This window comes from Saccopteryx leptura, chromosome 4 (genome assembly GCF_036850995.1).
Source record: "Saccopteryx leptura isolate mSacLep1 chromosome 4, mSacLep1_pri_phased_curated, whole genome shotgun sequence".
Lineage (NCBI taxonomy): Eukaryota > Metazoa > Chordata > Mammalia > Chiroptera > Emballonuridae > Saccopteryx > Saccopteryx leptura.
The window spans coordinates 12,451,845-12,476,908 of record NC_089506.1 but is presented as its reverse complement, the minus strand read 5'-3'; the positions used below and the strand labels follow the sequence as shown (position 1 = coordinate 12,476,908).

Sequence of the window (25,064 nt, the reverse complement as noted above, 5' to 3'; positions counted from 1 at the left end):
CCCTAACAAGGAACACTGACAAGCAGCAGATACGACAGACATTTTCTTCTCTAAAGCCATCGACTGAAAAAATGTAAAGCATCACATTAGAAGAGTAAAGGCCAAGAATAAATAAAAGTATCATTGCTGTCTTTCGGTGTAAAATTTCTCACAAGTTAGTAACACCCGAGTTGAGGAGCTTAAAAAATAAAATTCTCGCAAATAATTTTCTTATTATACAGATGTACGTTAGCAGACCTTGGTGGGGAAAGTGTGAGAGACAGTGTTCAATACCTGAATGAGAACAGTGTCACAACTTCGCCACCAAAGCCACCTGCTCTGCTTTAAGCAGAATGGTTCCCGCCATGAGGGAACTCCTGTTTTCAGTCTGCTTGCTATGTGGTTGCACGCATGCGTGCATGTGTGTGGGCACGCACACATGTACACTGGCATGCCTATATGCACGTATGCAGGTATGTGTGTGGGTACGCATGCATGCATGCCAGCATGCCTATATGCATGTATGTGCGCATGTGTGGGCACACATGCGTGTATGCCGGCATGCCTATATGTACACGTGTGTGTAAATTAGGCCCCTGACATCGAGGCAGGAACAGATGACAGGAGGAACAGGTGCCTGGTCTTGCGTACTTCATGTAATGGTGAGTGCTGATGGGGAATGCTCAGTTTCAGAAGCAGAATGGTGGACAACCTGGTTAAATCCCACCAAACACAGCTTTTCAAGCAGGGCAGCAAACAAGGACATCGTGCAATTAGAAAACTGAACTCTTCAAAGGAAGCACAGAACCAGCCTCGCTCCTGGCCAGCACTGTGCACAGAACTTCCTGTGACGATGGACGTGCTCTCCACCACGCTGTCCAACGCGCACCCACCAGTCCCTGCAGCTGCCGAGCACGGCACCGTGGCCAGTGCAACAGAGTAACTATTTTTAAATTAAATTTTAATTCGTTTAATTCAAGCCTCAGTAGGTGCACATGGCTAGTGGCTACCGTACTGCAACAGCACAGCCCTGAGGTTTATTAAAGGTGTGACAGGACGTAAGACTCTAGCTGTGACTGTTCAGCACGTAATCCTCACGCACTGCCCTTAGTGTGACAGGTGAAACAAGGCTAACGTCTCCCCAAGGAGAGAGGGAGCTGGTTCCGAGAAAGCCAGGCAGTTTTCTGGCAGCTGTCAAGTTACCAGAAGGTGGTACTCGTATTTTGAGGAAAGAAAAGGAAATGTTAATCATGTTAAAACGTATGAATATTTATTTTTCTGGAACCTTTCCTTATGGATTTAAACACTGCCCAAGCTTCCTGGGGAAGAAAACCTGCAGCCGGAAGCAGCATGAGCCAGGGCGGGGCGGGTGGGCTCAGCTGCGGTGGGAGGGGGAGGGGGCTAGGGGGCAGGGGGAGGGGTGGGGGACTGATGGGGGAGGGATGAGGGGCGGCAGGGTGGGGGAGGGATGATGGGGGGCAGGGCAGGTGGACTCAGCTGGGTGGGGGGGAGGGGGTTGGGGGTGGGGGAGGGGTGGGGGGCTGATGGGGGAGGGGTGTGGGGGGCTGATGGGGGAGGGGTGTGGGGGGCAGGGTGGGGGCAGGGGGTAGGGAGAGGGATGGGGGTGGGGAGATGGGCAGAGGGCAAGGAGAGGGATGGGGGTGGGACAGGGAGGGGGAGGGGGTTAGGGGGTAGGGGTAGGAGGTTAGGGGTTAGGGGGAGGGGTGGGGGCTGATGGGGGAGGGATGACGGGGGGCAGGGTGGGGGCAGAGGGCAAGGGGAGGGATGGAGGTGGGGAGATGGGCAGAGGGCAAGGAGAGGGATGGGAGTGGGACAGGGAGGGGGAGGGGGAGAGGGAGGGACCAGGGGGATGGGGGAGGGACAGGGAGACAACAGGTGGAAGCAGCCGGAGCACTCAGCAGGACCGGCCCCCCCCCAACCCGCTGTGTCTCCCGCACAAGACGGCGCCCATGTCTGTGCACTGACACACACGTTCACACTGGTTAAGGCTGTGCTTCTGAGTCTAAAATAGCAAATTCCAGAAGCTCAAACACCTCATAAGACCATCCCGTCAGGCTCCCCACCCAGTCCTGACCTCTCTCCCCTGCAGGGGCCAGTGAGGAAGTGATGGAAAATGACTTGACAATGTGATCAGGTGGAAATGTTTAAAAAGCCACTGTTGCCTGGGGACAGAGTGATCTCAAATCATGAGTTTGGCTTTTGTCTTTTTTTTAAACAATTTAAAGTATGGAGTAGGACTGGGGCTTGGAAGGATTAATAAAATGATTTTTCTGTAGATGCATAAAATGTGTAAGTCTGGAAAGATGAAAGCTAGAACAATTATGAAGGACACACTAACAGAGACTAATGTATAATTCACCAAATCCCAGATTACATGAACAAGGCACAGTGCCCCAAACTGACAGACACGAAGAAGGAGACAGTAAGCAGTGTGACCTGCCATTCCCAGACGGGGCAGTCACTGAAAAGACAAGGAGGGCACAGGGTTCACGTGTCCCCATGGACGTCTGTCTGAGCCATGAAGGGAAGTCACACCTGACAGAAGGGACAGCCCTGACCTTCGGCCTCGTGAGCGGCGGCCGCGCAGGTGAAGCGCGAGCCAAACGAATTCAATTCGCTCTCTCGCTGCGAGCGCCTACGCAGTCGCAGTCGCAGTCCCGCCCACGCAGTCCCGCCCACGCAGTCCCGCCGGGACCTGGGCAGGGGACCAGGGCGGAAACATCCAGCACGAACCCGGAGGACGGCTTCCCACAGACGGTCATTTTCAAGAAAGACCCAATAGTACACAGTTAAACTGAGAATTAGCCAAGTTCTTATACTGAGAAAGTCAATTCATTTTGATCAAGAATTAGTTACAAACCAACTCTAATTTAAAAACATACTTTACTAAAGCTAAAGATAAAAACATGTTTAAGGATACTACAAAGCATTTACCTAAGGGAATAAAAATCTTTGAAATTGGACTCTAAAAAAAATTAGTAACTCCATAGAAATGTATAGCAATATTGCCAAATTCATACAATAAAAGTCAAAACGATCCCTGTTACAGTCTCAAATTATTGTTTAGTGATGTTTACGTGAAAAAGCATCTTCTCTTGTTTGTTTCCAAGACAGTAGTTATCCCTCGCCACCTCGCAGTTTACTTTTCGCGCTCTCACTGTATCGCGGATTTTTAGGTAGTATATATCTAATTTTGTATCGTGGATTTTTTGCTATATCGTGGGATTTTGCAGTCTATAGGTGTTTTTTATATTTATTTAAATTATTTTTGTGGCAAAATAAGCATTTTCTAGGCTAAAAAATTGAAAAAAATAAAAAATATTAATTAAAACCTATTAAAATAATAACAAAATAAAATACACAGCGTACGGCAGACGAGCAGCTCACGACCCGCACGTACGGAGGCTGCCCTCAGAGGCACTGTAGTGCGCTTCCCGGCTGGGCAGTGCCTCCGTCTCCTCACCACCTTCATCGTCATGGGTGCTGCACAGCTACTGCACATCCTCTTCACACGCAAGTTGTAGTCCAGTCACTGGTGAGTACCCATGTACAATTTTATATGTTAAAATGACGTAGGTTTTAAGAGTGTAAAAGGCACTTAGGAGCAAAGGAAGTGTTTATACGAGTGTGGGAAAGGTTAATAACAGTGTGAGAGAGGTTTATGAGGATGTGAGGAGGGTTTATAAAGCCTTAAAACACATTTAAATAATAAAATGTAAGGTCGCCCCTTCACGGGTGTCTGCCCATCGCAGGGGTTTCTGGAACCTGATCCCTGCGATGGACGAGGGACCCCTGTTCACGCAGAAGGCGGGTGGGGCCCGGGCCTCACCTTCACGAAGATGCTGGCGGGCAGGAAGCGCCTGAGCAGCTGGCTGGTGGAGCTCGGGAACCGCAGCAGGCTGATGCTGAGAGACGGCAGCCGCTGGTACCCGGCCATGAGAGGGTAGAAATTGTAAAGCATCTCCTGCTTGGAGCCAGGCAGGATACGCAGCCGGATCTAAATCATAAACAGTTTCAGACGGTCAAATACACGAACTGGCAATAGCTACGCTGTCACTCCTAGATTACTGACAAATAACTGGACACCCAAATCTTTCTGGTGAAATATTCTCCCTCTCCTCCATTTTCTACAGATTCCAAAATGTAGGGCCGAATTACTAAGAGGCTAGGACCACGCAGATAACACATGTATGAAAAACACGTGTTATTTGTGTTCTACCAAGATCTAAAAGGCACTGATATAGTTTGCATGGTAGACTAGGGAGATGTAAGTGTCACAAAATGTTACAGGATAGTTTATAGAAAAGTATCTTTGTAAGCATTATGTCAACACAGGACAAAATGGTTTTGTTTTATTTTAGGGATTTCACCTTCTTGGTAAGGTAAGAACTTCAGGGAGAAAAAGATGTTTGAAAATTTTTAACAATATTTTAGAAAGGAATGCAGACTGCTAAGATTTTGGTATCTTACATTATCAAATTACTTGTAAGTTAATATGTGAAAAAGATCAAGACACTCAAGAAAAGCTTACTCTTCTGCAAATGAGTGCACAGAGGTACATGATGTGTCCAAAACAGTAACTGCATGGAGTACAACATATCAGAGCTAATATTATACTTAATGTGTAAGTTTAAATATGTAGGTGAACTTAACATATACTTCATATGCAGTTCTATTTTGCATCTAACAGCAAACATAGCACTGAGCACATGCACAGCACAGATGGCTAGTCAGGGTACGTGCTTCTGGGTGTTATAACATGTTTGCTCCTCTGATTCTCTCATTAATATAAGTATTTACTGACTATAAAACTGCTGAAAAATTTCACTGATAGTTCAGAAGAGATGTAAGCTTCAATTAAAAGCCACACACACACACACACACACACACACACTAGTAATAAAAGGGAAATCTAAGGTTTTCGGGAATTCTATTATATAGTCCAAGGATTTGTGAACTCTTGTTTTATAAGGAGAAGAACCTATACACGGGTGATCTCAGTGTGAAGAGGTTTGCCCATTTACTCCACCTCTCTCACAAGTTGTACTTAATCTACAAAAGTGACAAACTTCACTACTAACAAAACAACAGGGACCGAGAGTCAGCCTTCTCGATCCATTTGCATAGCTCTCCATTTCCCGGCCACACTTCTGTGTCACAATGGCACCCCAATGAGACGTGAGCTCTACCTGTTTCAGCCCGGAGAACATGAAGGCATCACTGGGCTCCACAGCAATCTCCACGTCTTGAACTAAACTGGTCTTGTTCTGTAGGTGGTACCTGACAGGCAGCGACTCTCGGACACGTCCAAATGACGGCAGGTCTGCAGAGAAAGAGGACCCGTGCTCCTGGTTAAAGAGACTAGCTCAAATGAGTCCTTCTGTAAATGACTCTCATTCTATTAGACATGGGCTTACTTAACGCACTGCACTCTTGCTAACAACAGCCACGGGACTATGATAAAACAGGCTGAAATGAATCAAAGTCTCCTTGCAAATCTGACTGACTTACCAAGAGTGCTGGCTATCAAGAGCTGAATTACATTTTAGGAATAATTTCTAAATTCTATGCATGGTTTCCCTAAGTATCAACCAAGGTTCCAAAAGGAATGCTAGACTTGATGTGCCACTTGATGGGCGTGCATGTCATTAACAATAGAGTATTCTTGCCCAGAACTGGAAGCTGAATCGGACCACACCTCCAGATCTAACTACTAACTTATAGGGACAGAGAAACACTTCAAAATAATACAATCAGCAAAATCCAGACTGTAGCAAGCTCTACAGGACAAATGGCTCCATCCCCTCTGTGGATGAACATCAAGGATGGGGCGGGGGATTGGGCGGTGGAGGAGGCCGAGGCGGCGATGGCCACGAGCGGGGGAGAGGTGGTCTGCCTGCCCACCGATGTCAGAACATCAGCTGCACCGCAGAGGCCTGAGGACAAACTAAGGAACATTCCGAGTCGACTGGGGGAATCTCAATACTGGAATTCGATGATATTAAGACAATTTTGCCTATTTTAAAGTCTTGATAATGGTATTTTAATTATATTTAGAAAAATAACCAGATATTAAAGGTACACACTGAAATACTTAGAGATGAAATTATATCTGGACTTGCTTCAAATCAATGGGGCAGGAGGAGCGTGCAGGGGATCGGGCTTTTGTAAATGTCGGGCTTTTTTATAATAAAAAGGTTTTCAAAGTCTTAAAAGCTAAAACAAAGATTCTTCTTAGGTTCCTTATATCAAGTGAAATCTGAAAGCTGGGACCTGCGTTCACGTGCAGAGGCACGTTTTCCACGATCACGTGCGGCAGCGTGATGGCCGTGCTGATGACAGGGACGTCTCCCCGGGCCGAGGTCCTGCGGGGGAAAAGGGCACCTCTGACGTCGATGTTTTATGTGAGGAGTTAATAAACCAGAAACAGAGACCTGCACGTTCACCAACTAGTGTAAAGGAAATACACACCATCCACTAAAACTTCTTTAATTGAAGTGGCTGTGAAAGAAGAGCTTTCAGGACCCGTTTTGTTTTGAACAGTTCCAATCAACACCGGGTCTGGGAGACATGCTCTCCACGCAGGCAGTGGCGCAGTGATTTCCACTGTGACACCAGCACTTGGTCACACTGAGGACAGTGCCCGGGGGAGCCCCAAACCCCTTCCAAGTGCACCTGTACCTAGACTACAAGGACACAGGGGGAAATGAGGGGCTAAAAACATTTTACCAATAAAAGTAGTGACGTTCCAACATTACTGAGATAAAGTAACCATGTGAAACTGTCACAGGCTCTCCCTGCACCAGTTAGGGGACCACAGGGCAGCCCTCTAACTGCCACAGGCACCCTTTGGAAGGGTCGGTGTTGAGGGGCAATATTAAATCTTAGCCAAATCCTACCCAAGACTACTCTTTCCCAGTTATTTAGGTCTTCCTTTAATGTCGTAAAGTTTTATCATCTTCGCCATAAAGGCGCTGTAAATCTTCTGTTAGAGATATCACTACCTATCCAGTAATTTTGTTACATAAATGATTTCAAAAGTACATTGCCTACAGGTTTATTTCTAATATATAGAAATCCAACTGATCTGATGTTATACCCAGCAACCTTGCTGAAACTCTTATAAGTCTAATAATTTGTTGATTCCCTTTGGTATGCTATGTAGACAATACTATTAACTGCAAGCAAGGGCAGTTTCTCTTCAAGTTTTTAATGTTCCTACCATCAAAATAAGTTTGGCTAACCTTTCATCAGAACATAAGTCACAAATCGGGACTAAACACAAATGAAAGTTTAATTATCCTCTTTATCTCTGTGTATCTGACAAATGGTCAGTGGTAGCACGTGACTAGTCTCCTGTCTAGGGCTGAGAGAGGCTCTCGCCTATTAAACGGCAATGACAAATAATAATAATAATAATAATAAAGGCATTCGAATAGCACAGACAGCGAAGAAAAGAGAGTGCTGATGTAAGTTTACCTCTTCCAGGAGATCACATAATGCCCAGTGGCCACTCCACCTTCAACGTTCCCGACAGCCGGGCACCGAAGACAGAAGCACTCGCTGGCGCTCTCCCCAGTCTGTAAGACAGCTGCAGGCAAGAACGTTTACAACCCTTGTGCGCCCTGCGTCTCCGACAGGGGTTGGCGTCCGGGTAATACGAGAAAAGAATACCTTATTATACCTCACTTACAGAGACTGGGACTCTACGGCTCAGAGATGTTAGACTTCTTCAAGGTCACAAGGTCCCTACCCAGTGTATTTCCTAAGCTAGCAAGATTCCATTATAAAAATGAGCGAGGCATCTGCATGTCTGTGACTCGTTCCTATAGGAACTAATGAAAGGGAGAAGTCTGGAGTTAAAATAATACTCTTGGGTGAATATTTTTATTTCTCCAAATTATATCATGTCTCCAAAGGAAACATTCCACAACAGGGAATAAGCAGGTAGTTTTAGTTACTCCTCACAGTACTCAGAATGTCATTCCAGAATGCTCTTGACTTCTCTGGGTGAACGCACATTGCTGTATCTCCGAAATGGAAACACGGCATGCGCTGCCTCCTTACTGCCGAGCGCGGCACTCGCCTCTGGTGCAAGGACTGCTCCTCTCGCCAACTTCAGAGTGAATCCCCTGATCACCACGGACGCTCCTCTAAACCAAGCCCCTCCTGCCCTTCTGCTCGTCACAGTCTGCAATGTCACACTTTCCTGTGCCAGCTGGCAGCACCTTCTACCTAATGCCAACTTCCGCAGGTCTATGAGCAAAACCTGATAACAACAGCAAAGTCCCTGAACACCAAGTAACTGCTTTTATGGTTCTCCAGTGAAGAAGGCTGTGATAAATGAATGGTTATGACTGTGGGTAGGCACCAGAAATGAGAAGGAAAGAAGCTGGGTCAATCTTTACTTGAATTAACTACTTTTAGTTTTTGTGTGTGTGTGTGTGACAGAGATGGAGATGAACAGATAGGGAGAGACAGACAGGAACAGAGACAGATGAGAAGCATCCATTCTTCACTGCAGCACCTTAGTTGTTCATTCATTGCTTTCTCATATGTGTCTTGACCAGGGGGCTACAGCAGACCGAGTGACCCCTTGCTCAAGCCAGCGACCCCGCACTCAAGCTGGTGAGCCTTGCTCAAACCAGATGAGATCATGCTCAAGCTGGTGACCTCGGGGTTTTGAACCTAGGACTTCCGTGTCCCAGTCTGATGCTCTATCCACAGCGCCACCGCCTGGTCAGGCTACTTTTAAGTAATTTTTAAGGACTAGGAAATGACATCATAGCCCAGCAAGTAAAACTCACATCAACTCAAGCCTCTTAGAACAGCTTGTTTCAAAACCTGGGGCGTTCATATTAAATTCCCCCTAAGTTCTCCCAAATTCTAAGAAGTTCATCAAAATGATCACTAACTTTCCTAACGATTAACATTAGGGTCAAATTTATGACCTAGGAAAGTTGTGACTTTTAATGTGTCACACATGAATTTTACAGTGCATCAGTGCTGGTGTTCTCGGAGGTGGCAGACAGGATAATGCCACCCCCACAAAAGATATCCACCGTCTGGTTCCCAGAACCTTCGAATGTTACCTCATATGGCAAAGAGGACTTCACAGATGTGATGAAGACGAAGATCTTAAAATAGGGAGATTATCCTGGATTATCGGGATGGGCCCAATACAATCACAAGAGTTATAGAAAAAAAAGGGGAGGCGAGAAGGAGCCTGAGGAGCAGCTGGGACCCCGAAAGCAGAGGTCACAGAGGGCGGGCCGGAAGCAGAGGTCACAGGGTGCGGGCCGGAAGCAGAGGTCACAGGGTGCGGGCCGGAAGCAGAGGTCACAGAGGGAGGGCCCGAAGCAGAGGCCACAGAGGGCGGGCCGGAAGCAGAAGTCACAGAGGGCGGGCCGGAAGCAGAGGTCACAGAGGGCGGGCCGGAAGCAGAGGTCACAGAGGGCGGGCCGGAAGCAGAGGTCACAGAGGGCGGGCCGGAAGCAGAGGTCACAGAGGGCGGGCCGGAAGCAGAGGTCACAGAGGGAGGGCTGAGGACGCCGCCCTGCTGGCGGGAGGGTGGAGGAGGGGGCCGGGAGCCAGGAACCCAGGTGGCCCAGAGCCGCACAGGCTAAGGCAGGCTTTCCCTGGCCTGCAGAACTCAGCCCTGCCCACACCCTGACTTAGGACTTCCCCTCGCGATAGTTTTAAGATAATAAAAAGGTTTTATTCATTTGATAAACGCTGATTAACGACTGAGGCTGGCGATCCAGAGGAGGGAGTCCTGGCACCGGCTTGCAGGGGGCCGTGTGGCAGGGAAGCCTGTCGATGAGGGCACAGTGACGAAGGGACGGGAAGTGTAACTCCGGTGCGGGTGTCCCAGACGCCACAGAGAGGAGAGGGGAGAGCGCTCAGCCCTGCTTGGGAGGGTCGGGAGGACCAAGCTTCCCTAAGAGCAGACAAGAGTCCCACAGGCTGAAAAGGGACAATGGATGGAAACTGCGTGCGGAGGCTGAAGCCTGGGACGGGCAGAGGGGAGCAACGAGGCCAGTGGAGGCCCAGGCGGACGGGCAGAGGGGAGCAACGAGGCCAGTGGAGGCCCAGGCGACCCGGTCTCCTCGGAAAGCTCTGGCACATCACGGAGGTTTGTAAAAGCAGAAACAACAAGTTCCAAATGGTTTTCTGAGGATCAGATTCTGGACGCATTACAGAAGGTAGACTAAGGGGAGAACCGGAGGGAGGCGGTGAGGCCAGAAGCTATTTCGAAAGGTCAGGCGGTCAGGCGGGAAACAGCGAGGATGGCAGCGAGAATGGAGGGAAGCTGGACTGGAGCGACGTGGGGGAGGGAGCTGCCGCGCTGAGAGAAACGAGAGCCGGACCGGCTGGCACAGACCAGCGAGAACTCCCCACGGCATCTCGTCAGCGTGACAGCGAAACTACACTGAAAAAAAACACTACTCAAGGACCTGCTGTATTACTTCATTTTCAAGGACACTTTTCAAAAAGATTATTTCCTTATAGCAGTAAAAATCTGATATTTTAAGGTATACTTAAACTGTAAATGATGCTAATTCCACTTTTTTTTTTTTACAGAGACAGAGAGAGGGATAGATAGGGACAGACAGGAATGGAGAGAGATGAGAAGCATCAATCATCAGTTTTTCATTGCAACACCTTAGTTGTTCATTGATTGCTTTCTCATATGTGCCTTGACCGTGAGCCTTCAGCAGACCAAGTAACCCCTTGCTTGAGCCAGAGACCTTGGGTCCAAGCTGGTGAGCTTTGCTCAAACCAGATGAGCCTGCGCTCAAGCTGGCGACCTTGGGGTCTCGAACCTGGGTCCTCTGCATCCCAGTCCGACGCTCTATCCACTGCACCACCGCCTGGTCAAGTGATGCTAATTCCACCTTAATGCTAATGTATTTACTTTTGTGAGCATAATTCTCAAGTTCCATCCCTTACAAAAAGCTAACTCTGACTCTGGTAACCTACCCACATGCATACATGCATGTACATGTGTGCGCACACACACACACACACACACACACACACACACACACACAATGCAAGCACAAAACTGTCTACTGCAGATTATGTGGGATGACCCACACTCCCACCTTTGTCCAGCTGGGACTCCAGCTGATCCACGGACGTCATGGAAGGAGCAAGCTGTAGCTCACTGGAGACGACAGTGAGGGCCCAAGGCGAGGCACTCAGGAGCTCCGTCATCAGCAGAAAGGGGATGTCGGCATAGACCCTTTCCAGGTGCTCAAACTGTCACAAACAAAGACAGAAGGTCTGTCAGAAACTACACAAATCCACTTTATTTTTTCTGTTAATTTCTTTCTTTCCTTTCTTTTCCTTTCCTTCCTTCCTTCCCTCCCTCCATCTCTTCCTTCCTCCCTCCCTCCCTTCTTTTCTCTCTCTCTCTTTCTATTATTGATTTCAGAGAGAGAGGAAAGAAGAGAGAAAGACAGAAATATTGATCTGTTCCTGTATGTGCCCTAACCAGGGATCGATCACACAATCTTTCCATTTCAGGACAATGCTCGATAACAGCTGACCTACTCGGCCAGGGCTTTTTCTGTCAATTTCTGTATCCTACGTGATTTCCAATATGCATCACAGGGTCATACCTTCGTAGAAACAAATTTAACTGCGACATCAAATGGAAATACGGTTTCTATTGTTACAGTTTCATCCTGCAGGAAAATGTAAGAGGTACATAAAATGGTTTTCTAAATCTTACAATACGTAACGTTTTAAAAACAGAAGGCATACAAAATAATCTAAATAAATAATCCCAATTTATATAATAAGAACCTAGGATTTTTCCCATAGATATTTGTAAAACTCCATAGAGACCAGATTGCTTTTTTCTAATTAATGAACTCACTGTATTTTTATCACACTGCCCAGGGCTTCCCTGCAGGTTATTTACTGCAGGATCCAGAGGAAGTGGGTGGGGCTGGCAGGGCTACATTTTAGAGAAGAGGAACCAGAGATTTAGGAAGATATTAAGCGATTGGCTGTTGACCATAGCTAGTGGTGGCCAGCATAGACTCTGGGTCTTCTGTCACCTCGACTCGATAACAATGATGACAATGACAATAATGTAATAAGACACAGTGTTATCACTACACAAGTATTACGTAATGCTCATTATTGAGGAAACAGATGCAATTATTAATACCATTTGAAGATGAAGTTGTCACACAGCTAATAAGTGGCAAAAGCAGAAAGTGAACCAATTCTGACCCTGGAGCCTGTCTTTAACCAACATGCTACATCTCTTCTCTGGAGTCTATTCAGAAAACAGTGGGTCTGGTCTATTAGGTCTCTGGAAACAATCAACCCACCCTGTTGGTGAGAAACCTTTAAAAAAGGTCATGCTGGCTAAGCACTTGGGCTGTAATGCCGGACTGATCTGGAGTTTAACCCGGACTGGGCACACACCAGCGGTGCAGACCCTGGACACAGTGATGTGGCCTTGGGCAAGTTCTATTGTCTCTCAGTCAGCGTCACAATCTCACAGGGTGGTCATCATTAAGTGAGACAATGTACTAAAACATTATTATTATATGCTTCAAATTATTTCCTTTTTTTTTAATTTTTTAATTTTTTTTATTTATTTTTTTTTAGTGAGAGGAAGGGAGGCAGAGAGACTCCTACATGGATCCTGACTGGGATCCATCTGGCAAGCCCCCTACTAGGCAATGCTCTGCCCATCTGGGTTGCTGCTCCATTGCTCTGCAACTGAGCTATCTTAGTGCCTGAGGTGAGGCCATGGAGCCATCCTCAGTGCCCGGGGCCAACTTGCTCGAACCAATCGAGCCATGGTTGCGGGAGGAGAAGAGGTGGGGAGCGGTGGAGGAAGAACAAAGAAAGAGGGGGAGGGCATGGGGGGTGGAAAAGCAGATAGTCATTTCTCCTGTGTGCCCTGACCGGGAATCAAACCTGAGATTCCCACACACCAGACCCATGCTCTATCAGTGAGCAAACCGGCCAGGGCCTACTTCCTCTTTCAACATCAGCAAGCTGCCTTTTTAAAAGTGTCATCGGTAGGCACGGCGTTCTTATTCTGGCGGTGGGAAAGCGTGTGGTGGCTCCCTGCGTTGAACGCCTGGGGCCTCAGTGTTTCCCCACAGAAAATGTCTGCAAGGGAAGTGCAACTCAAGGGTTAGCTCAGGTTTGGCCGACTGCATTTCTGCACGGCCCGCAAAGCAGGTTCTCGTGGCAGTAAAAATGAGATTAAGTCACTGAAGGAAAGGCATTTCCATTTAAATTTCCAAACATGTCTCCCAAATGACACTAGGACCTGTAAGATATTCCATGAGAACAGTGCTTCTTGGTGAAATAACTTTGAAAGATAATCACTATAACCTTCTCATTTTATTAATACAAGTAAGCTCAAGTAATAAAGGAACATTTATTCCTTAAGTAGCTACAAAAAAAAAAATACCTTGTGACACTTGCAAACAATTTCTTTTTCTTCAATAGTTGTGTTGATGAGGTAAGAAACATACACGAGGAACATTCTTGACCCCACTGTACCACAGCGGACATACACTGTTTTTTCCAGCTGTCACAAAGTACAAGCAGTTTAATTCAATCATGATCACAGATTCCCATCTGAAATATATTCTAGGACAATATTCCCACTTTATATAATTTACTGTACTGACTGGCTAAACTCCTGAACCTTTTATGGGCTGTTCCTGTCACAGCTAAGGGGTCATTGCTACTCCATCTTTTATCATCATTCCAACTTCTTCCTGTTTGGTTTGGAAACAAAAGTTTTGACTGAAATGTTATTTCACTAAGTTACAAACTCAGTGTTATTTAGTATTATTTAGTTATTTTATCAGGCAACTAGTTCTCCATCTTAGGGTCATTTGTTCTACGATACCTTCTATAAAGACCGCGTAAGACACCTTACCCACTTGAATGTGTAACATGACATAAAGTGTGCATTAAATCAGTGTTTTAGTCTCAGGAAATGCTATTCACAAGCTCTAAAACTCACTCCATATTTAAAACTACAAACTAATAGATGTTCTCTCCAATCACTGTTGACCAATTTTACCTGTTCCCCTGGGTGCAAGTCTCCGACAGGGATGTCAGTGAGTAAAGCCGGGCAGGACTCATCACACAGTTCTGTTCCATGAAGAGTCACCTGAGTTTTCTGAGTTAAATTGGCATCCTGTCCTAAAAGCATTAACATTGGTGTTTTAAAATACAGAGAATGCAAACATTATCCCAACAATCTCCTGCATAAAGAACACTATATCATAATCATAGCTTAAAGAAACATCCAGAGCTGACACCACTGGTGTTTATTTCATGTTGCATTAATACAGACCAAATGTAAAAGGAATGTTTACCGGGCTTTAAACCAGCAGTGAGCTTCACGTCTCTGATCTGGGTCTTTTCGTGGGACTGAACAGTCACAGCCAAACAGTACATTTCATTCATCAGGGCAGGAGGGTCATGTCGCAGGTGCACCGAAATGTTTGGCACTCTGGAAATGATCCTTTGGGAAAAATACCGTAGCTAAGTAGCCGATTGTTTTAAAAAACAAATTATTCAAACGCAGAATTTGAAATAAACGAGAAGACCTTCCCCAGCCCGCCACACCAGGCTGACTCACATCGTGCTTGCCTGGATTACGACGCTGTCCCAGTGGACCTCACTGTCAGGGAGCTTGGGGCGTCTTCTGAAAGAACGTGAGGCCTGCAAGGCTTCTTGGGAGGAGGCTGCATCTCCTCCTCCTCCCTGCCAGTTTAAAACCACGCACCGTCCTGTCTCCTGGCCCAGAACCAGGTCCACAGAGGTGATCTAAAAGGAGGAGGTCTGTCAGAAACGCCAGCTGGTTCTTGTTTGCCGCCGACCCCTCTCAACAAATGACACAGCTGGTTCTCGTTTGCCGCCAACCCTTCTCAACAAATGACATCGCAGACAGCTGGTCTACGAAGTTCTTATAGAGACCCAGGGAGTGACACCTGCAGTTAGTCTTATCCTAGCCATCCATTAGCCGGACACTGAGTAACAGGATGCTAAGAGCCACCTCCTTTACCTTTCCACAGAGACAGCAAGCTGACTTTCTAGCTCAGACACGGACTGTTATTTTGGTGCTGGCATAATACCTGATGTAACTAACGGGTCCTCAACCGGCTGCTGAGGTAGATGCACGGCTGCTCTGATAACCATTAACATACTCATGAGCTGACCCCACCCGGTTTTTCTGAAGACATCTAGGGTCGAGCAGTTGAATTCTGCACTCATTGACTAAACGTTCTTTTCAACTAAATCCATTAACAAATGTACTCACAATAGTATTACTAATTGTGATTTTTACCTCTGATAGACTTCCTTAGGTAACTTGTAAAAAAATGTAAGTAGGGATTTACTTAAAATCATGAAGACTTTTTAAAATGAATGAGCAAAAACTTATGGATATTGGTTAATAATAAATTCAACAGAGTCACAGGAAGTGTTATGGGAATACTGGTAGTGCCTTAGATTTCTATCTTAGAAAAGGTCCCAAGTTCACATTAGCAACCACTCTCATTCAAGCCCAGAGGGCGAGCACTTAATGAGTATTGCTACATGCTAGTGACTATTCCAAGCACTTTACATTAACTAGCTCATTTAATGCTGAAACACGGAGAGATAAGTACAAATATCACCCCCATTTTACAGGTGAATAAACTGAGATATCAAGAGGTCAAGGAACTGCCCAGAGTCACAAACTAGTAAACTAGAGACTTGCAATTTAAATCCATGTAGTTTGGCTCCAAATTCATGCTCAATAAAAACACTACTTTCATCATTTATGTCTGAAAGGCATTTTAATTATCTACATTAAATGAATCCTTTAAAATATATATCTTTACTTCTTTCTTTAATAATATGGAATCAGCAATGTTTAAACATCAAAATGCTATAAATCTTTAGATTGAATTGTCATTATATAAAACATAATTGCTTACCATATAACATGTATTTTATTTAATACCTTAAGGAATTATGTCACCATTAAAAAATAAGGTTGGTCTCATCTACAAATAGGAAATAATGTCTAATCTACACTATTAGGTAAGGAATCTTATGCAGTGCATGTTCTCAATGGGAGGAAACCTCCCAAACCATCACGAACGGTCTCCCTCGGACAGTCCAAGCGGCAGGCTTTCATTTTTTATTTAATAACCTTCTATATTATTTAAATTTTTTCCTGACATATACATACACTTTGATCCTTTAAAATATCTCAGAAAAAAATTTCATAACTAACCTCAATTTTCTTTCCCACATCTTCAGTTTTTGCAACAAATTTAAATAAAAACTTCCTTGTTTTACCAGGAACTAAGCACATCTTTCCCTGAGTCAAATTTTCTAAAACTTCACTTGCTTTGGATGCTTCTTGGATGACACAGAACTGGTTGTATTCCTGAAAAAGAGGTAAGCAAGGGCCACAGTTTATAAACATCAACTGTCACACATTTTGCTTACACTAGATACCGAACGAGCTGGGGCTGGTTAAGTTTGTCTCGACTAAAACGGGAGCGTTACGAAGTTATTAACAGAAGGAAGTTTTGTATGCAGTGGGGGCCTTGTCCACTCACTGCCCCACAAGACAGAGGCAATTCACCACACAGAGCTCATGTCTAAAAACACTCAGACGTCCGTTTCCCGGGGAGAGAAGAAAGGTCTGCTCTTTGTGGCAGTGGATGCTGTCAATCCCCTCTTCTTAAAGACGTGGCTCCTGTGACCCTACAGAATCTCTAGTTTCTCATCCGCCACAACTGCTGCTTCCTGTTCTTCCTTCCTTCAAGGTCGGTCCTTTTTGCTTCTTCTTGTCCCCTGAACTCAGAGGTTCCCGAAGCCTCGGTAGTGGGCTTTCAGCGCTTTTCAGTCTATGTTCACCTCTCCGCAGTCTCCCCACGCCTACCCATTCTGCACCTCTGACCTAAGGTTTACCAGGTAAAAACTTCCAGTTCTGCCCTGTTTCCTTACTGGAGAGCTCACGCACAACTGCTGGAGGGTAATTCCACCACCTCTTCCCACGCAGCGCGCCTCCCATGAAGCGCCGCCCCCTGGCGAGCAGCCTGCTCTCACGGGTGAGGAACTGAATGAAGCCTCTCGGTGTAAGTCCGCGGACTCCCCACGTGGGCGGGACACGCAGAACCTCCGGGAGGCCCCCCCTCCAGCGGACGGATTCTCCCCACGGGAAACCCTTACAGGGATGGTTCACACTCACGCTCTGATACCCGTTTGTATTCCAGGCCTAGGAGGCCCAACAACTTGCTACTACTTTCCTTGTGACTCGAACGTGAGTTTCACATAACATAACTCTAAAAACTAACTGCTTCAGTTTAATATTTTCAGTGCTATTTAATTATAGAAGCAACCTATGTTCGTTGTTTAAAGGAGGAAAGAACTAGAAGAGTAGGATCTGAGCAGAGCAGAAGCAGGGCCTCTACACTGACCCTAACTCCTCACTGCCAGCGAGCCATGTTTCCTGGCGAGCCAACAGATTACCTGTCCTCGTGGGGCTGACGGTCCAGTAAGGAAAAGCGGGATTTACAAGTCACCACACAGACAAGTGACGGCACAGCTGTGACAAGGACTGGGACAGGCTGTGGAGCCCGGCTGTGTCAACGGGCCATGTGCGCCAGGGAGGTGCCCGAGCAGGTGGGGCTTTAGGGGACGAAAGGTGAGGAAGAGGCAGGTGGGAGAGGGAGCTGCCAACCCGGGCGGTGACCAGCCATACTAACGCTGCCGTCCCAACCCTGGACGATCTTACTGATGTCTGAAATCGTAACCGCAGAAACGGCACAATGGTAGCTCCCTCGGGTGGGATGGGTGGGGGAGAGATGTTGGTCAGAGTACAAACTACCAGTTACAAGAAGAGTACGTTCCGGCTGTAACGAACAGCGACAATAATGAACAACACTGTGCTATCACTGAAAGCTGCTAAGAGATTATAATGATCCCAGGTGTCTCCCCACACATCACAAAAGGTTAATTATGGGAGCTGATAGATGTGTTCACTAACCTGACTGTGGTCATCATTCTGCGGTATGCATGCTATCAAATCATCATGTTGTGCACTTTAAATGTATACAATGTTATATGTCCTATCTCAACAAAGCTGTACAAATTAATTAAAAAGTAAATGAAATAAAAAGCTCTGGCCTTTAAAAGCAAGGTCCTGTCCTCGGCTCACCCTACCCCCACTCTCTGTCCCCCAGGCACGCTCAGGAACTCGGACTTCCTTAACTGCCTCCTGCATCCCTTCCCTCGGCCACAGCCTGCTCACCCACATCCTCACACAGGAGGTCAGGGAGGGGCCTCTGACCTGGGTCATAACCACAGTCTCTGACTGCTTTTCACGTTTCTTTCCCTCTATTTTGCTACTGGAATAAATTTTCTTAAAGCTTTTGCTTTAAAATTCTCAAACTAATTAGAAGAAATCCTTGGGTAGTGATTTGAAGTTGAATGAACACAGTAATCTTCAGGAGACCCAGGTGCATCTAAATGTTCCATTATAGGAACATTTCTCAGTTCTCACCAGTCAAAAAAACCCCAACTTCATTAAAACAGATAATACTCTTTACCACCGTCCAATAAATAAATGGATAGACAGACAGAACACAAATAAATGAATAAATCTTCCGAGACTTCTATTCACTAGCCCATCTCTGTTTAACCCCTCCGGTTCCTTCAGACCACTGCCCCCTCTCCTACCAGCGCCCCCACCCCTGCCCTCTCCTCTCACAAGGCTCCTGTCCCCACCGGCCACCAGCAGAGCGGGCACTCCTGCTCCCGCTCAGTTTCTCACTGCCGGACATGCTCTCCACTCCGGTCTCCACACCTGTCTGAATTGTATATTCCCGCCCGAAACTACCTCCCTTCTCTCTAGCATGCCGACTATCACTGTATTTCTAGCCCACAGCCCACAGTCCAGTCCTCATCTCCTTCTCAGGCCATCTGTCAGTCAGTCCTGGCATTTGCCCCCAGATGCCTATATTTTAATGGGGTTCACATCTGCTCAACATCTTCCGGTTCACCATGACACTAAGGATGTGGTACCTCTCGGTAAGTGCTTGCTGGTTAAAAGGCTCAATGTACTTTCTGGGTGGCCAGAAGGTAATTCTCTATTAGGGAACTTATAACTGAAATAATTGGAATGTAATTGAGTACTTAACTAGACTATCCCACACTACAAAAGTGTTCAAATATGGGAAATGCAGAATGATCCCAATTCTGCAGAAAAAAGTTGCTTATATATGTGTGCACTGACACTGTCCAGACTGTTCAAGAAGTTCATTGTGCTGAGCTCTGGGGACGGGAAGTGGAGAGCACACATTGACACAGGTACCCACCACTTCCATCTCTCCCGCCTCAAATACTCTCACACCAAACTTAGAGCTCTGGGGACGGGAAGTGGAGAGCACACCTTTACACAGTCACCCGCCACTTCCATCTCTCCCGCCTCAAATGCTTTCACACCAAACTTAGAGCTCTGGGGACGGGAAGTGGAGAGCACACCTTTACACAGGTACCCACCACTTCCATCTCTCCCGCCTCAAATGCTTTCACACCAAACTTAGAGCTCTGGGGATGGGAAGTGGAGAGCACACCTTTACACAGTCACCCACCACTTCCATCTCTCCCGCCTCAAATGCTTTCACACCAAACTTAGAGCTCTGGGGACGGGAAGTGGAGAGCACACCTTTACACAGTCACCCACCACTTCCATCTCTCCCGCCTCAAATGCTTTCACACCAAACTTAGAGCTCTGGGGACGAGAAGTGGAGAGCACACCTTTACACAGGTACCCACCACTTCCATCTCTCCCGCCTCAAATGCTTTCACACCAAACTTAGAGCTCTGGGGACGGGAAGTGGAGAGCACACCTTTACACAGTCACCCACCACTTCCATCTCTCCTGCCTCAAATGCTTTCACACCAAACTTAGAACAGTTCCATGATGAAAAACTAACATCCACGCTAGGTTGTAAAACAAACAATTTTGAAAATTATATTCATTCTGACATATCTTATTTGAAATTCAAGTTATATCATTATAAAAATGCATAGACAAAGTTCTTAGATTTCATAAGCATAGAGTGAAAACAAAAATAACAGGAAAAATGTAAAGTTTGAATGACTGATACAGAAGTTGAGAACTATAGACACATTAAATTTTAATTTGTACTACAAAATCATTAACACCTAAAATTTACGAAGCTCATTTTATCTAATTTAACAGAAGCTAGAACAAGATGCACACATGGGGAAGACACATCAAAAGGAAGCATTACCTGATTATTAAAGCTGACGCAGAGTTTAGAAAACCTAATGGGATGTGGACAATCAGCCCTCAGATAAATATCAAACTGCACGGGAACATCGATGTGGAAGCTTGGGGCGTGAAACTTGGCTTTGCATTGTACTGGGAACAAAACAAAAAAGGCCGAGTCACACACTAGCATGCACACTGGCCGCCCCCCTTCACCGCCCCTGAAGCCACGCCCACTCTGCAGGAGGGCCACGCCCACTCTGCAGGAGGGCCACGCCCACTCTGCAGGAGGACCACACTACACTGGACCCCCCACCCTGCAGGTGGAGCACACTACACTAGACATTCCTACTGGCTCCTGCACTTGAAACACTTCAACAGACATATGGAGCTTGTGTTTCAGACCACAAACCAAATTTAAATACAGCTCTAAAACCATCTTTAATTTTAAAAACATAGTTGCTCCTGAAATGCAACTGACAGAATTCTGAAGGAAAAAGAACTATTTCGTTACTTTTGATTTATTTCAATATACCTGCCCTAGTCAGAGAAGCACAAGTTTTTTAAATAAATCTTTTCAAATGCGTTTCAAATAACATCTGAACTACAAATAAATAAATGTAAGGCAAACTATTTAAAATTCTGACCACCAATGGGGTAAAACAAAAAATCAGTTTCCCTATAAAATGACTATACTTTGAAGTCTTTCTTTGACTTTTGTAATTATTATTCTGCGCCTATTCATTTGGTAGCGACAAGGATGATTTCCCTGAAATGCTACTGCAGATGCTGGCTGCCCACCGAATGGCACGAAGTCCTGTACTCCAATTGTGAAGACGTTGCTGCCGGCCAGGGAGACCCGGTCGGCCCACAGCTTCTGAGCAGTTTTCACGGCTAAGGCATCACAGTCAGGTTCCGGGTCAGGACTTTCATTCTGCACCAACACAGAGTGAAAGAGTCGTTCAGCTACTTCTAAAAAGCACCCACGCAGAGATGCAGATCTAGGGATATAGGTATCCCCAGAACTTACTTTACATGAAGAACTCCAACCTACCATTAGAACACTGATGAGATTCTTTTCTATCCGAGATTTCTGGTCATCTTTCAGAGTGGAAGCTAATATGAAGAAAGACGGAAAAGATTTGGAACTGTAAGACAGGCAAGTAAGTCCACTACCCCATTTAAGGTACAAAAAAATTGTAGAATAAACACCTCTGCTAAACACAATTCCAGAAAATTGACAGACAGCACAGTTTCTAAAAGTTAGCCCCAACACTTTATATACTTGCATTTGAAGTCTCTGTGAAAAATTACTTTATTCCATGTTTTAAAACGGCAGAAAACTTCTGCTTTTCTTAATTATTTTAAGTTCCATAAATGGTACGAACCCCATCACTTCACAAAGGAACTTGTACATGGTAAAAGTACTACCAAATATCTGAGACAGTTACTCTTCCCACGAGCTTGAACTTGCTAAATAACTCTAAAAATTCAGAATTTTGCTGAAAAAAAATAAATCAAGTTACCTCTCCCAAGGAGTTCTAGGGAATAAGTAATGTAATCTTTCAACTGGGCCATGAGGTAGGAACACTTCAGAGCGGTCGTCAGGATGGACGTGAGCAGCGTCCACCAGGCCTCACTCCGATAGTCACACATCACGTAGTCCAGCAACCTGGGGGGCGGCAGGGTGGGAGCCAGGCTGAGCCAGCTCCCGAGAGAGGGTCTGAGGGTTCTCGGAGAAAAGACAGCGCTCTGCTCACTTTACATAAACCTCAGCAAGTCTTTCTGAAACAGTTTAAGAGGTATTTTCACAGAAATGTAAGGTGTCCCAAGACTTCGAAAATGATTGTACTAGTAGACAGTACTTGAAAAAAATACCACTGACATGGAGTTTAACAGAAGTAGAAATAAACATGGAAATAACAAATCCTTCAATATAAACTTCTATTCTAATTTTGCTGTAAGGTAACCAGAATACGTGTAACAATAAATAGTAAAGGGGACTCACTTCAAAGCTTTGGTATAATCCTTTGCATAGTAATATTCCTCTCCCATTTGAACCACTATAAAAGGAAAAAGATTTGGTGTACGTAACTTAAAATTATTCAAACTTGGAGAAACTGCAGCATGTTATGGATACATACTTAGATGGCTTTTCATTCTAGGACACTTGTACTTCTTAAACTGCGCAACCGCATTGCTCAGAAGACTTATGATTATTTCCTGTTCGAAAAGATTAAGTGTGAAACCTTCCAATTAAAACAATCTCATGCTTTCCCTTAATACTGTAAAAATAGCTGACACTGGAAAAAAAACTCACAGAGTGAACAACATTCCTCTCCTTCAGCTGAATGGCGAGAATTCCCACCTTCTCCTTTTCAGGATCAGAAAGGTCAAAACCTGTGTAAGATAAGACACAGCCCATTTTAGAGAGCTTATTTACCATCAAGTCTTCACATGAACATTGATTGTGTACACTCCTTGAATCCTTTCATGTAATGGATTTAAAATTCTCAAACATTCTAGAATTTTAAAGACTGTAAGAGACAGCGTTTCCACCATGGAAACTTCTCTGTGACCTCTGTTTAAAAGAGAACACCACTGAGCTCACTATTTTTTTCCCAGCTGAAATCAACCGCCTGAAGTATAATACCAACATCATTCTCTACAGAGAATACACTTCTTGGAGATTAAAGTAAATAATTTCTCAACACTTGCCACAGAAATTGCTCAGATTAAATAGGTATACAACGCAAAAACGGTGCAGAGAAATTATTTTTAAGGTGATACAAATTAATGCTGTTTTAATCATTAAAGTCAAATAGAATTAAAATTTTTAAATAGACCAGAGTGGCTTATTAATTGTATCATTTAAGACAACAAACATTTTAATCATACCCACATCTTTAATTTTAAGTTATTCTGAGATGTAGTGATACAAACGAAACAGTCTAAACACTAAAAAACTGAAAATGTTTTGAAAAATGTTTAAAAAGCATACATTTTCCCCTCATCATTTGTTATGCCTAATGCAGCCCATGGAAAAATTATGATAGCAATATTTGCCTTTTGAGGTGGAAAGAAAAAAGAGGAGGGAAAAATTATTTACTTAGTATTCCTTGTCGCCATGACCTCTGTCCATAAAAGTCAAGAACGCCTGTTTGTGTTTCTAAGGGATCAGGATTGGGATACGTTACAGAAGCCTGTAAATTAAAACACAACCCTAAATAAGCGTTTATTAAAACCCAACACAAACCAACTCTCCCTCAATTTTTGAAAGAATAAAAGTGTTCATAAATACAAATACCAAACAAACACATTCAGATATTAAAGTTGTGACTATTTTAACATAAATTAAATTTTCACAAAAATTACTAAGCCAAAATTTAATGTTCAGGTGGCCTCAAAAGAATTAAATTGAATAAATCAACCTGATTCTGACAAATGAGTTCTTGGACAGCAAGTCCTTGAATAATGTCCTTCGTTGTAATATTGATAAAATGTCCCTAGGACTTAACTCTTGTTTATATCAATTCGATTATGGTAAAACTGGTTTCATTATATATCGTTTAGCTTGAAGTCATAGAATCTATCAACATTAAGTGAGAACTTACAGAACTAATTTCTTCACATTTTCTTTTTACCAGTAAAAATTGCTACAAATTATGATTGATGTTTATTCTATACATATAAGTAAATTTTTAGTAATGTTATAAAGAGTTTTAGAAAGGCATTATTTTCCTCATTTATCATTGTGTTTAAGTCCTGGTATTGGTGGAGGAGGGATACCTTTGGCTCCAAGAATTTACAGATTTATACTGCTTTATTTTTTTTATAACTTTTCTTTTCTGAAACTAAAATATAATACAAGTACATTGTCAAAAACTGCAGAAAACATCCAAAAGAAAAAGGACATTTAAATCACCTATAAACCTACTGCCACTGTTAGCAATATATACATGAGTCTTCCAGACTGTGTATGCAAACATTTATTTGTTATCAACCGGACTAAATTTTCACCCTGCTTCCTTCACTTATATGTACTCTGTACATTTCACCACATCATTAAATATTCTAAAACACTATTTTTCAGGCTGCCGGTTCTGCACTTAAAAAACTCCCCATAGCTGTTCATCTTGTTATTTCTATTTTACATAACAAAAAATCTGTCAGGACTTTATGAATAATCTTAGTACTTATCTCTTAGGATCTCTCTATCTAGGCTTTCTGAAAATGAAATTCTGAGTCAAAAAATATGCATGATTCGCTTGACCAGGCAGTGGCACAGTGGATAGAGCGTCGGACTGGAATGCGGAGGACCTGTCAGGTTTGAGACCCTGAGGTCGCCAGCTTGAGCGCGGGCTAATCTGGTTTGAGCAAAGCTCACCAGCTTGGACCCAAGGTCACTGGCTTGAGCAAGGGGTTACTCGGTCTGCTGAAGCCCCACGGTCAAGGCACATATGAGAAAGAAATCAATGAACTAAAGTGTCGCAACGAAAAACTAATGATTGATGCTTCTCATCTCTCTCCATTCCTGTCTGTCTGTCCCTATCTATCCCTCTCTCTGACTCTCTCTGTCTCTGTAAAAAAAAAAAAAAAAGAAAAGAAAAAAAAAAGCATGATTCTGAGGCTCCTCAAATTGCTATCTGACAGAAATGTTATTTTACATTCCAGCCTATGATATTTGTTAATGCCCATTTCCTTATATCCTTATAAAACCTAGTTTGAAAGTACTGTGTTCAAATTACAATATGCTATAGGAAAG

The 25,064-nt window shown here is 44.5% G+C and overlaps 1 protein-coding gene across 1 annotated transcript in view; it reads right to left on the bottom strand.

Annotated features, from left to right (window-relative positions):
* The window catches only part of TRAPPC11 (trafficking protein particle complex subunit 11), a 43,159-nt gene that overhangs the window by 1,236 nt on the left and 16,859 nt on the right, over nucleotides 1-25,064 (bottom strand). Inside the window, exons 11-29 of the mRNA XM_066380143.1 lie at nucleotides 23,409-23,502; nucleotides 22,620-22,699; nucleotides 22,444-22,522; nucleotides 22,308-22,362; nucleotides 21,826-21,971; nucleotides 21,354-21,415; nucleotides 21,101-21,233; nucleotides 20,322-20,452; nucleotides 16,286-16,441; nucleotides 14,642-14,829; nucleotides 14,376-14,524; nucleotides 14,078-14,199; nucleotides 13,454-13,573; nucleotides 11,628-11,693; nucleotides 11,109-11,265; nucleotides 7,480-7,591; nucleotides 6,274-6,365; nucleotides 5,190-5,323; nucleotides 3,830-3,997 (exon numbers count right to left, since the gene is read on the bottom strand). Of these exons, the coding sequence (XP_066236240.1) occupies nucleotides 3,830-3,997; nucleotides 5,190-5,323; nucleotides 6,274-6,365; nucleotides 7,480-7,591; nucleotides 11,109-11,265; nucleotides 11,628-11,693; nucleotides 13,454-13,573; nucleotides 14,078-14,199; nucleotides 14,376-14,524; nucleotides 14,642-14,829; nucleotides 16,286-16,441; nucleotides 20,322-20,452; nucleotides 21,101-21,233; nucleotides 21,354-21,415; nucleotides 21,826-21,971; nucleotides 22,308-22,362; nucleotides 22,444-22,522; nucleotides 22,620-22,699; nucleotides 23,409-23,502 (2,244 nt within the window). The remainder of the gene's footprint in view (nucleotides 1-3,829; nucleotides 3,998-5,189; nucleotides 5,324-6,273; nucleotides 6,366-7,479; nucleotides 7,592-11,108; nucleotides 11,266-11,627; nucleotides 11,694-13,453; nucleotides 13,574-14,077; nucleotides 14,200-14,375; nucleotides 14,525-14,641; nucleotides 14,830-16,285; nucleotides 16,442-20,321; nucleotides 20,453-21,100; nucleotides 21,234-21,353; nucleotides 21,416-21,825; nucleotides 21,972-22,307; nucleotides 22,363-22,443; nucleotides 22,523-22,619; nucleotides 22,700-23,408; nucleotides 23,503-25,064) is intronic.